The 12,447-nt window shown below is 42.5% G+C and overlaps 1 protein-coding gene across 3 annotated transcripts in view; it reads right to left on the reverse strand.

The window, feature by feature from the left end:
• The window catches only part of FNIP1 (folliculin interacting protein 1), a 114,269-nt gene that overhangs the window by 50,958 nt on the left and 50,864 nt on the right, over nucleotides 1–12,447 (reverse strand). For all 3 annotated transcript variants that reach the window (XM_019506317.1, XM_019506314.1, XM_019506315.1), the window contains exons 2-3: nucleotides 9,819–9,945; nucleotides 130–273 (exon numbers count right to left, since the gene is read on the reverse strand). In XM_019506317.1, coding sequence (XP_019361862.1) covers nucleotides 130–273; nucleotides 9,819–9,945 — 271 coding nt within the window. The remainder of the gene's footprint in view (nucleotides 1–129; nucleotides 274–9,818; nucleotides 9,946–12,447) is intronic.

Here is a 12,447-nt window from a genome sequence, read left to right on the forward strand (position 1 = left end):
AATAAAAAAAAAAAAAAAAAAAAAAAAAAGATACCCTTCTCCACAGTCTCCATCTAATTTAAAGCGTTCAATACTTAACCTGCAAAGAGAATTTGGCCTGGGTAATGACAGCAAAGAAATGACTCTCACCTGATATTTTGGGCATTGCTCTTTTACATCAGAAGAGGAGGACGATGAATTGATTGAACTGTCCAAAGATGAAGAACTGTCTCCACCAGGCTTCAGTTGGCAGCATTTCCCAAAGACTCTCACCTGAGCATCACTGCAGAGTTTCTGAAAAACAAAAAAACCTGACTTGTCACAATAAGGGTCACATACTTGAAGCCACTGCTTAGCAGCACTAGAAAGGACTGGTGTATTTTTCAATTTGAGAAGTAAACTGAGCAACAAAAGGAGTATCTGCAGAAAAAAAAAGGTAAGCAGAATAATTATTCATCTCTCTTAAAGGCTGTCTTGTCTGTAAAGAAAGAAACTGTTTTTTTTTAACTTAGAAACCAAACTGGGAGTTCACAAAACACCACAACTCTATTTTTCAAGCAACTAAAGGTAGCCTTAAGAGTTTTTACAAAGCAAGATTTGGGGGCATGATTTTTCCATCTTTATTTTAAGCACCAGCTGGCCAGGAACCCAGAAAAGGCACAGACCTGAAAACAGAGGTTAACGGTAGAAAGAAATCAAGATGGATTCTGGGAAAAGTGGAGAGGGAGTAAAAAGCCTGTATGAGGCAGCAGGAAGAGAATATATTGCGGCATGAATGAGAGGAGTTTGCAAAGCTCGAGGAATAGAAGCAGAGATGCAGGCTGCTTTTGGACTTGCACACAGGTATTTAGGTATATGGGGCATAATGAGCTAAAGTGGGGGTGATCGCATGGATCAACATGCCCAGCAAAATAGGCCCTTAGACACTAGACCTATTTTCAATGTCTCAAAAAAAATGTAGGTCCTTAGCATTATGGAGTATTTTTTTCATCTAAGGACCTCAAAGTACTTTTCAGACACTAATTAAATCATAGAAAGCCTGCAGGAGGTAGGCATTTCTCACACTCCTGGTTGGCAAAATTAAGGTACAGACAGCTTACACTTTTCCAAATTGCACAGTGACCTGCTGATATTGGCCTTCTTTCCCTTAAAACTTACCACCTCAAACTGCTAGACCACTACTAGCAAGTGGAAGCATTCCTATGAAGGATTAAGGCACAGAGATTAGAACCCATGCATGATGCTCTGGCTTCTGGGATTGCACATCTACATCAACTGCTCAAATGTCAAGTTAAAACAGGGTGCAAATTTCTAGACCTCATGGTTCTAACCAAAAGAATGAAAAAAGTCTGCCCAGTTGTCACTGATGGAGCAGACATCTGCCTGAGCCTGCAAAGTACCTGAGAGCTGTGAACTGTCCCATACATTTGAATACAGTGTCAACTCCAACAGCCTGCTTGGGGGGTCTTGCCAACTACCTTTCAGTACTGGACACTATTCATGGTCCAGCCCATTCCCTCAAGAAGGTGCACTGTAAGCCCCTCTCCTAGCACCCTTGCAATCATGTGCCTGATGGGTATGGGATCATTTGCAACTACTCAGGAGAAGGGAAAGGGACTCTTTGCTAATCTAAGTGGTGTTGGGACTCTCAGGTTGCCACAGTGCACTGGTTTGCTTTAATGTGGCCTTAAGAGTAGGTAGGACTCAGGCAGCCGCATTAAAAAAGGTAGTACTGTCTAACTCTGCCTGTACTAGACTCTGCACTGTTTCTAGGAAAGGTAGAGTTGCCACAGGGGAAGGCAGGGAAGTTCAATCCCCGACCTGTGAGCCAGATCTGGCCCCTGGTCCTATGTCATCCACCCTGTAGGGCTCCTTACAGGCCCATGGCACCAGATTAGGTGCACAGGGTGGTGTGGGGCCCATGTGGGGCTGGGTGAGGGCAGTGGAGAACTGATTGCAGCACACAGGGTAACACAGGGCCCCAGGGCCCAATCCCAGCACATTAGGCTGGACAGGGGTGACACAGGGCCTGATCTGGCCCACAGACTGACCCTACGCCATTCATCTGGCCTGGGAGGCCAAAACCTCAAGCACCAGTGCTTTAAGGGCAAATATATGCCCACATCTTAGTGAGTCTGAGGCAGAGGCAGGGATAGAATTTTGTTCTCTAGCCTTCCCTTTGAGTTTTAGCCATAAACTTCTTCCCCTGGTAACAGTCTCCCAGCCTGATTCGGGTGTGCACACTGAACTCATGCAACGTGTAGGCTTGCTAATGGCCAATATTTGTGACTTGTGCATAGTACACAATGGCTGGAACATGTGAATGACAATCATATGACTTTAGTAGGAACTCGTGAACTGGAGTTGCATTTTATCTCTGACACAAACAACAATGGCCTGGGCTAGGCAAGCATCATGTGATGAAACCACATTAAATCCACAGGGTTACAGCAGGTTTTGCAGGCAAACCACATTTCAGCTTTGCATTTTCCATCACATTTTGCAAGTCCTCTTTAAAAGATGTGATAATAAGCAGGCATCTATCAGTTTATAGATCTGTTATAGCCACACATATATACACATATAGGAATAAAAAACCCATGCACTGAGTCTAAAATTTGCATAACCTAATCACTTTTCTTCACCAGCACTTAAATATATTTTTGCATAGCAGCTTTCTGAGACTTGCTGCTAACCAAGATACCCTGAAGTTAAACTTTCCTAATTTAAATACTAGAAGGGAAGAGCTGTTTGGTCTTTGCAATGGAAAGTAATGAAATAAGGATCCTGTGAAGTAAGAGAGGTCAAATGCTCAAGATCTTTTAGATACCATCTGTCAGCAGCTTGAAGGTAGCAAATCATCTCTAAAACACAGAACACTGAAAAAATTTTGGGACGTACAATTTTAGTATCTAGCATGTGTGCAAGAGCAACCTGGCAGGCTGCAAGATCAAGTATCTGCTATGCACCACTCTGCTGTAGTTATTGAATCTGAATGTCAATGAAATATTAGATGCAACAAATCACCAGATATTATGCAACAAAGGAATGGGATGACTGCTGCTCTAGTATAATATTCCAGGCATACTCAAGTCAGGTTTCCAAAAATAAAGAGGTAACTGTAGCATCCACCAACGTGCCCAAGGAAAAAAGACTCAAATCCATACTTTCTCCTCCCAAAGGAACATGGCTGCAATAAATCAAGTCTCTAGGCCAACTGCTCCTGGCACCCTCTGCAAAGCACAAGGTTGCCAGACACAGAAACATCTGCTGACAGGACGTTGCAGGCAGCCTGCCTCTCTTGGCTGCCATGCTGGTTTCCCACTGCTGTCATGCTCTCTGTTCCTTTCCTGCTCGGCTCCTTGTACAATGGTCTATGAAGGCCTGGCAGTATCCCCTGTACAGTGTTCGTATATGTAAGATCTTGCTGGTGGGGCTTTGGTGAAAGACATGGTCACACAAGGTGCCCAAGTAAATGGCACTAAGAGCCTGTTCTGAAGCAGCACTTCCTCAAACGCCTTGCTTTCAGAGCCTCCAGCTATATACCTCTGTACGTAGGCTCTTTTCTCCAGAGTCTTCTTCAACCCAGAGGGTGCCCAAGGCTGCTCAGCTTTTCCCACCCCCTTTGACGGCTTTACAACAGACTGGCAAAGGTCTGCAACTTCTTTACTGAATGGGAAGGAGGCATGCAGCACCTCTGCCTCTTACTCCATATCTACCACTTAAACAGAACAGGACGAAAATACAGAAACCTTTAAGAGGTAGGGGGAGCCAAAGTCAAGGGGTTGGTATGGTAAATGAGAGTAAGGTAGGTGAGGGGATGGGTTTCTTTTCCTAAATGAGGTATTCATTAAAAGAGACTGAACAGGACTAACACAGGAGAACTAACATTTGCAAGGTCTCAGAACTAACACAGCAGCGGGGAGAGGAGCCCGAGGCTAGTCATGGAGGAGGCTGTTTCTGAAATGACCAGTGAGACTGAAATAAAGCAGAGAAAGGAAAAGACAGGACATCTCTATATAAAAGCTGCAAGAATCTAAGAGCTGTGGATCCTCGTCAGCTGGAGGAGGGAGTTTCCTCATGGGGTAGAAAAAGTGCATTTAAAAAGATAGTCTGCGTAATAAAGAAAAGCCATGTAGCAAAAAGGAACTGGGGCGGGGAGGAGGGGCAGGGGGAAGGACTCAGAGACTACAGGGCAATTAAAAAAAACCCTCAATATCAACAAGAATCATAAGAAGCTTTCAGCCTGTGAATTCTCCATTTGGACACCCTCACCCCCAAAAGCAAAGTGGGCACTGTATTAAGGAAAGATAAATTGTTCTCATAGAGCAAAACTGATTCTCACATTTGATTACTGTTATGGTCTGAACTGTAAAAGCTGATAAATAAATATTTGTGCATCTGCCTAGAAGAATAAATTATTGCCCATTTTTCCAGCTCCATGTGTAAGAGGAAGAACTGCTGTTTTTTAAAACAGTAATCATGTAAATTGCCTGATTTTTTTCTTAGAGTTGTTGGGCTCCTGTGTGCATTTACAAACAGGAGAAGCAGGGAAGATAACCCTCCACAATGCTACGAATATGCCTCCATATCTATTTAGAAGGAATATCAATGGTTGAGAAGATTCAGACTATTTACCATTACAGCTGGCATCTTCATCTTCCTACTTAGTCTCTTGCACTCTGAAAGCTTGTTCACTAGGAAGCAGACTGAGATCACCATCTCAATTTCATATAGGTCACTTCAAAGGCAAAAGGCTCAATATCCCATCACTAGTCTCTCGAGCAATTTAGTATCCCAACATTTCTCCCATCTTCCAGCTTTGTAGAATGCCTGGCTTGTTTAAAACAACATGCCACTTATGTGCTTTTGGAGAAGTGTGACCTCGTAAGTGACAATTTACAAAGTTAAGTCAGTATTTAGTTAAGTGTCACCCATCTTACCGTACAGTTAAAGTATGTAACTTGGTGAAAATGGGACTCGCGTGCCCCACTGTCTTTGGGCCACCTTTTCCTCTTTAACCCAAACGTTACAATCCTTGGATCACTTTCTTCTTGAATCCCACAGGCTTCCCTTTCCTGTCCTCTTTGACTCTCACTTCCCTGTTTCCCACTCTTTCTAAAACGTCACAGCTACAAGTCCTCCTCCACTCTCGACCCCTGGAGCAGGTCACTTCCTTCTTCAGCTTCCTTTTCTACTCCTACCTATCTTCAGTGCCCATTCACATTTTGACTTGCAATCAATGTTCTCTACAACTTGGCTCCTACTTACAGCTCTGCCTTTATCCCCATCTATTCTTCCTCTAGTTCCTCCGATTCTCCTTGACCACTCTGGATGTCCTACTCCTTCCAGGCTGCCACAAACTCAAAAACTCACTTGTGTCTAAACAACTCTCTGCAGTAAACTCCCTCTCTGAAAGTGTCCTTTGCTCACCAGACTGAACCATGAAACATCAGGGCAAAACACAGAGCAAAAATGTTGCTAAACAAGACTTATAGGAAAAAACAGTCTTACCTATATTTCTCCCTAGGGGAGGCTTTCCTTCAGGGCTCCCCTCCCACTGTTTTCTTTAGTTTCCCTTCCTACCTCCCCCATGTGGCATCATTTCTGATATGTTCTCATCCAATTGGACTGCCAGCTCTTTGGGGCAATCACATCGTGTTTCTACTTGTCTTTGCATGCCAGCCACACTTATGTTTACAGTGCCATATGAATAACATACAGCAACACCATAATATAACACAGTACAGTACTGGGGAGTCCCAGCAAACGGCCAGCGTGAATGCGGCGTCAAGGTTGAGAAGTCAAGCACTCATTTGAAGTGTCAGGAAATGTAGAGTGCAGGCAGAGAATTTAGCCTGGGCCTTGCCATCTGGTTCATGCATCTTAAAAGGAATGCGAAAAGTCCGTTTTCTTATTATAGCAAAGTTAAAATCAGGTCCTGTTTTACTTTTTCAAAGACTTCTGAAGAAAGCCTTTCCCTGTCCACAAACTTAAAACCTTGGCCTCACTGAGAAGGCACATGCCCAAGTCATCTCTTGGTCTGGATTTTGCATATTCAGAGGAAAACAAGGAGTGGAGGATGGGGAAAGCGTGAAGGATAAAAAGGACTGGGCATAGATGTGAGGATACCAGGAGACATCCCAGTATGGGGTAGATGCTGTTTCCTACAAATAGCATAAGGCAGTGCCATGATGGCCGAGTCCCACAGCTGAGGTATGAACACCAAAATTCACATTAACTCAAGTGAATTAGACCAACAAAGCTGCCAGTAAGACTAATGCGACTAATTCAAACCTCTGAGTAACTGATGAAATTTGAAAGAGGTAGGTGTTGCATGTGGACCCAAGCTATTTGGTAAAGGCATTAGTAATGACTCCTCTTTGCATCACACAGTCATTATGCAAATAATTCCTGTGCTGATACATCTCCTCATGATCTGGTGTCACAATGTTGAGAAATGCTATCACTTTCTTCTTCTGGGATCCTGGCAAAACCAAAAGTGGAGCCTTGCCCAACTTTCTGCTGTTTATGAGGGAAAAAAGAATCGCCACCAGCCTACTTCAGCAGAGGGTCTAAGATGGCATAAGGCACCTGGATACAGAAGGCTGACTAATTAATAGGACATCCCTTGAAACACTGGGAAAGAGCTGGTGGTGCCAAGTACCAAAAAAGGTCCGGGATACACAAACGGGAATCGCTTTGCCTCATCCTACAGGCCAAGCACCCAACAGCTGTCCAAAGTATATCTCCCATCTAAGTGAAAATGCCTGGCACACCACTCAGCCAACATTCTCAGGATGCACAGCCTAAGGCTTCTGGCCCGTGGATCCCTTGTCAGCCTGGCTGAAGGACTTTAACCCTGCAAAGCCCAGGAAAAAGTAACAACCTCTCCTACAAAATGAGCTACAGGCCGTCCTCACCAAAGCTATCAATTGTAGTCCCATTTCAAGTAATAACAAACACACCACATTATTCATTCAGGAGTGCATCTAATTGTCCTGATCTTTATTTTCCCCTTTTCCTTTCATCATGCTTCATTTGTTCTGTACTTTATACTTTTAAAAACCGGAAAGACAAAATAAGCTATGGTCCTAGTATTGTGGCTCATATTAATCTATCATCTTGTGACTTTTCTGCTGAAGGCTCTCTACAATTAATAGATCCCTCATTTAAATGCAAATTTAATTCTCTGTCCCCACCGCGCATGTCACTTATAACCCTATATCTGAGAAATCAGACACCTGCCTTCAGCACTTACTGTTTCAACACTCCAAAATCTCACTGACTACTTCTTTGGGTTACGAGACAGGAGTCAAAGGAAATCTATATCTATATCTATCTATCTATATATAGACACCAAACAGAACTGATATTACTTTACATTATCATCAAGCACATAAAGGAAACAATGATAATGTAAAGTAGAGTTAATTTCATGACACTTCTTGGAAACAGTACAAAAATCAGAAATGAAGAGTTGTTGCCCAGCTGGCTATACAAGGAAAAGAACAGCCTACACAGTCATATGGTGCCTTGGGGCAGGATTTTCAAAATTGCTTGGCCTTTGCCTAACCCAGTGGACTTCAAATCAATTGGTTAGACTGGTGCTGAGGATTTTTGCAAATCTCATGCTTTGTATATCTGCAAACTCACAGAGATACAAATCACATTAGTAAATCCAAGGAGGGAAGAGGAGAGAGAGCAGAAGGCATTGACTTCTGTGAAGCACTTAACAGATACTCATTCACAACAGAGAGCCCATCCCACACACAAGTCTTACTGCAAAAGGGCAACAGTGCCTTGGAATGTGCTTAGAGCCAAGATCTCTCTCTTTATATATGTAGGGTGTGTCTTTGTTAATGAAAATCAGGATGGAGTGGGGAAATAACACAACTCCTTGAAAAATTCCAGTTTGTAACCACAGAAGACTACTGCACTAGGAGCAAGCTGAGCTGAAGACAGCTGGACACAAGTTTTACCTGCAAAACCCAACTGTTACTGAAATGTTGTGTTGAGTCATGGAAGGCTGCATGGGATGACCCTGCCAAGGTGGGAAGTGTGACAAGAACTGTGTCGTCAACAATTCTCCTCTCATGAAAAAAAACCCAAAACTTATATATATAAAAGCATTGGAGGTTAGCACTATGCATTTTACTTCACAGCCTGGGAACAATTCCTTATCTGATAGTTATTTTATGGGGATGGGGAATACAGTTGGCTATTTTTTCCCCACTGAGACATGGCACAAAGAACAAGAAGAAATTGTGGTGGAGTGGTATTGGCTGAACTGTCAGTCTAATGAAACAAAAGTATTTTTAGTGGAACTCTATAGATATTCAGCTGTCACAATGAACTACGCTTCCAATAATAAAGCCAGCCTACAAAATTCAAAAGTTCACTGTATAAGTAAAGACACTCTTTTAAATGTGTTTTCTAGACTCAAAGAAATTGATAGGAACAGAAATAGGCGGCACAGGTATGTACTACAGACTGACAAAACCTTGTTTATTACATTTTGTTTTGTGACATATGAGCAGAACTCTTTTTAAAAAGTATGAACTCTTTTGCTGGCAAAGATACATGGACAGTTCTGTACTTTTAGGCTAATAAAACTGCTAAGGGTTCAAAATTAAAAAGTAAGGGACGTCTAAACATTTTGTGATGTCACAGGCTGCTGCTACAGGAATTAAACCCGAGTCAAATATCAAATCAAAACTCCGCAACAAGGAAACCCGGTTCTTAACTTGTGGATATAAAGTTGTTATATTCAGCTATGAAGAGTTGTGAAAATCTATGCTCAGAACCACACAGAGTTCCCACAAGAATTCGACAGGGTATTTGGTGGAAGTAGCAGGCAGTCATAATCTGGATAAGAAAGAGCAAATTGCAGCTGCTGTCAAACTTGGCTGGTGCAGTTTACAGATATGCTCCTGCACCCAATGCAGAAAAGATTTTTTTGTGATAAAACTGCCATTTTACGTAGCCATACTTAAAGTACCTAGTTTTATACCCATTAGGCAGCACCTAATGGAGATAACCAAACATGACCAAACTGAGTTCATGCAGTGCCTAATATCTGTACCTTTGCAGGTGGAGAAAATGAGGGTCAGAGAGGCTGAGTGACTTGGCCAAGCTCACACCAGCAGTCAGTGACAGGACCAGGACTGAAACTCAACTCTCTCATGCCTGACCCCTACAAACATTCTCCTTTGTCCTGCTCTAGCAGTTACTTTGTACATTCACAGATCAATAAACAGCAGGTCATTCTGCAGCAGAAAGGCGAAACCCCCAAAGCTTTCAAGAAACTTTCTGCCAAAGAAGTGACACAAGACACCAGAAAAAAAGGTTGGCAAAAGAACACCAAGACCTGGGACGCAAGACGCAAAGGGACTTCCTGGGTCAGCTGGTCCAGTTCTCTGCCACTGCAGGCTGCCACATCATATGATCCCCATCATAAACAGATCAAATTCTCGGTTCCTTCTGTGTCATGGTCTTCAACCATATCGGCATAGCATTGCATGGCTAGGGGCACAGAAAGGAAGACATCTCTTTTTCAAAACTTTTCAAAGTTGAGGGTGAACAAAGAAAAGTCCCAGAATTAAAAGATGTCAAAAATATTTAGAGCTGTTAGAGGCAATCCCTGAAGCCTGAATAATGTGCTACACACACACACACACACACAGATTGTGTGGCAAAATGATCATGTTTATGTTCAAAGGGTTAACAAATAAACGAATACAAAATGTTTATTGTCCTGACCTTTGTGTATTCACTCCTGTATTATGTAAAAAGAGAAGTCATATATTATAATCATATTTCAGCTGAAAAATACTCACCGACACAGGCACATCCTCATTTTTCCTTTTAACACTGGAGTCAAATAAGACATTCCTCCCTCTTCTTTCACAGTCCTGATACACAATCAGTCGGATCTGACTTGGGTCAAACTCTGGTAAAGGCCAGCTTTAATGAAAAAATAAAAGAAGCAGAAAAATTTATTACCACAGTGACTTCTGACATTGCTTCTTTACAGTATTTTTTTAATAAAGCTAGATGTTCAAATAAAGTCCAAGAGATGCAATGACATTTTTCTTAAAAACCCTTTGATCCTGTGCAAACATTGCGCTTTCACTAGAAAGTGCTTGTAAATAAATAGCTGCAGTGCCATGGCTTAAGTTGTGTGACACTCCCAAAGTAATTATTTATCCAGTGTTGTCAATTCCTGTGCTGTTATCACATCTTGTGATTTTTTTCCTCACAGTTCCAGCTGCCAGAATCAAGGAACCGCAGGAAAATGCAGTGCTATCTGTGAGCATTTAGCTGCATAACTGAGAAGGCTTATGTGCCAAAGCTACCATGCATTTCCCATCTTTACCTGTCAAAAAACCCCACTGCAATAAAATAATTCCATTAAACCCTTTGTGATTATCTTGCTATTCTTATATCAGACCAGAATCGCAGGTCACAGCTACCCACAGCTATGAGAGAACAGATCTTCAGTAAGTGTAAAACAATGTCCTCCAATACCAGGACAATCACAATCCCAACTGCTATCATAGGTAGGGACCTACCTAAATAGCAGAAGTTCGTGGTGCAGAGGTACCTTTAATCCCAGTCTTTTCGCTGTGCATCCTCCCCCACCAGTCACTGGTCAAGAGGCAAAAACCACAGGTAGGGGTGTGGGGGTGTATGTGTAAGGTGCCATGAACTTCTGCCACTATTTAGGTAGGTCCCTAATCACAGGTATTATAAAGTGTGTTACTAGACTGGGGCCAAACTGAGAGCTCACATTATGGGTTCTGAAAACACATTTATTCCCAGCAACTGATCCGGTAGCCTAGTAATAAGACATGAACGTCTGAAAGCTCCACATTCAGGATGTCCACTGAATTTTGTGGAAGCTTCACAAATGAGGATCTTGTAGGGTTCGAGCCTGAAAGGCCCTTTTCCCCTCTTTCTATGGATGGTTTTGCTTTTATTACTACACAGTAAATTTGTTAGTACTTATCATGAACAACTTCATTGTACAGAACTTGCTCTGCAGAGGTTTGACTGCATGTATCGCAGTAAGTCAAATAAAAAAAAAAAAAACACTCTTGCAGAATAACTAAAAATGACAAACCAAGCCAAAGATCAATGCTCTGCACTGTCACAGGAGATCTCTGGGACTTTAACTTGTGGCTCTTCATTTCCTGGAAATAAAAACTGCTAGATGCCAGTTCCACCCACAGAGTAGGCAGGATTTGCTTTCCATACAATAAAGAAGAGCCACTTTCTAAATCAGCATGAAATTCTATCTAGCTATCCTTGCTATAAGAGATGTAACTCTATCAAGGAGAATCACATGGAGCTCTCTCTGACAATTACAGAAAGAAACTTATAGTAAATCAGCTGGAGCAAGACTCCTTGTCCCTAGAGAAAGAGCTGCGCCTGCCCATATCTTTTTGACAATTAGATGCCTATAAATTAACAGTTGGGAATTTTAGACGCATATCCCTAAAACAACATTAAGATTCATTGTTCCCTATTTCCATGACTTGACCCAAAAGAAAGTCACCTCCCCTCTGACCCCCTTAGTGAGTGATACAATATAAGTCACCTACAACCTGCCAACTTCTGTAGCAGAACTTAGCTACAGAAAATTCATTCAATAGTCAGTGGCTACATATACATATTCAAATCATCTGAGAGAGTTCTCCCAGGTTTATACTCTTGGTAGAAAAAAAAAAAACCTCACTCAGAGCTGCAGGTACAGACATTCAAATGCTGAAACCCTGGAAAGTGAAAAGTTTGCAGTGCTGACACTGCACAGCCTAAGGGTGGTGGAGGGGAGGCCAGAGGCACACATCACAGCATGCTCTGCGAGCTCCCTTAGTTTGCCTGGCAACAGATGGCAGTAGTGCACAGGACAGCCCTGCTTGGCTGACTTGGACTGCCCATGGTCAGCTTGTGTTTCCCTGCAGCACAATGTGGGGCTTGTGAAGAGGGTGTGTTCTGGGAGCAGTAGAGTCCAGGGAGTGACATAGTGTCTCCTGGGGAGAAAGGAGGAAGTAGGGGTTCTGGAGGACTATGTTCTCTTCTGGGAGAAATCACAACATGTACAGACCTTTCTCTCTCCCAAGAGAAACTCTTTTAGGACTGATTTAACCCTGGTTGTTCCCAGGTTATTTGTCTCCTGGAGCAGCCATTTTTAGTCTGGGAAAAAATGCTGAAGAGCTATAAACATGTGGTTTCTCTTAGGCGAGCAGAGACTAGAGAAACTGAATGTCTGTATGAAGCCAAAGATACAGAATCCTCCCCCCACCCAAAAAAATTGGGGAAACTAATAGAAATTCATAAGCTTTATAACTTGTGTAAGATCATCTAGAAGGAATCTGGGTACTGTAAGTAGAATTACCTGGGCCTCTTAAGGAAGGAAGTCCATTTTCTCAACTGTTTGGCTTCTACCATTTAGTAACAAGAGAG

The sequence above is a fragment of the Gavialis gangeticus genome, unplaced genomic scaffold (assembly GCF_001723915.1).
Source record: "Gavialis gangeticus isolate Ggan-Ray unplaced genomic scaffold, GavGan_comp1, whole genome shotgun sequence".
Lineage (NCBI taxonomy): Eukaryota > Metazoa > Chordata > Crocodylia > Gavialidae > Gavialis > Gavialis gangeticus.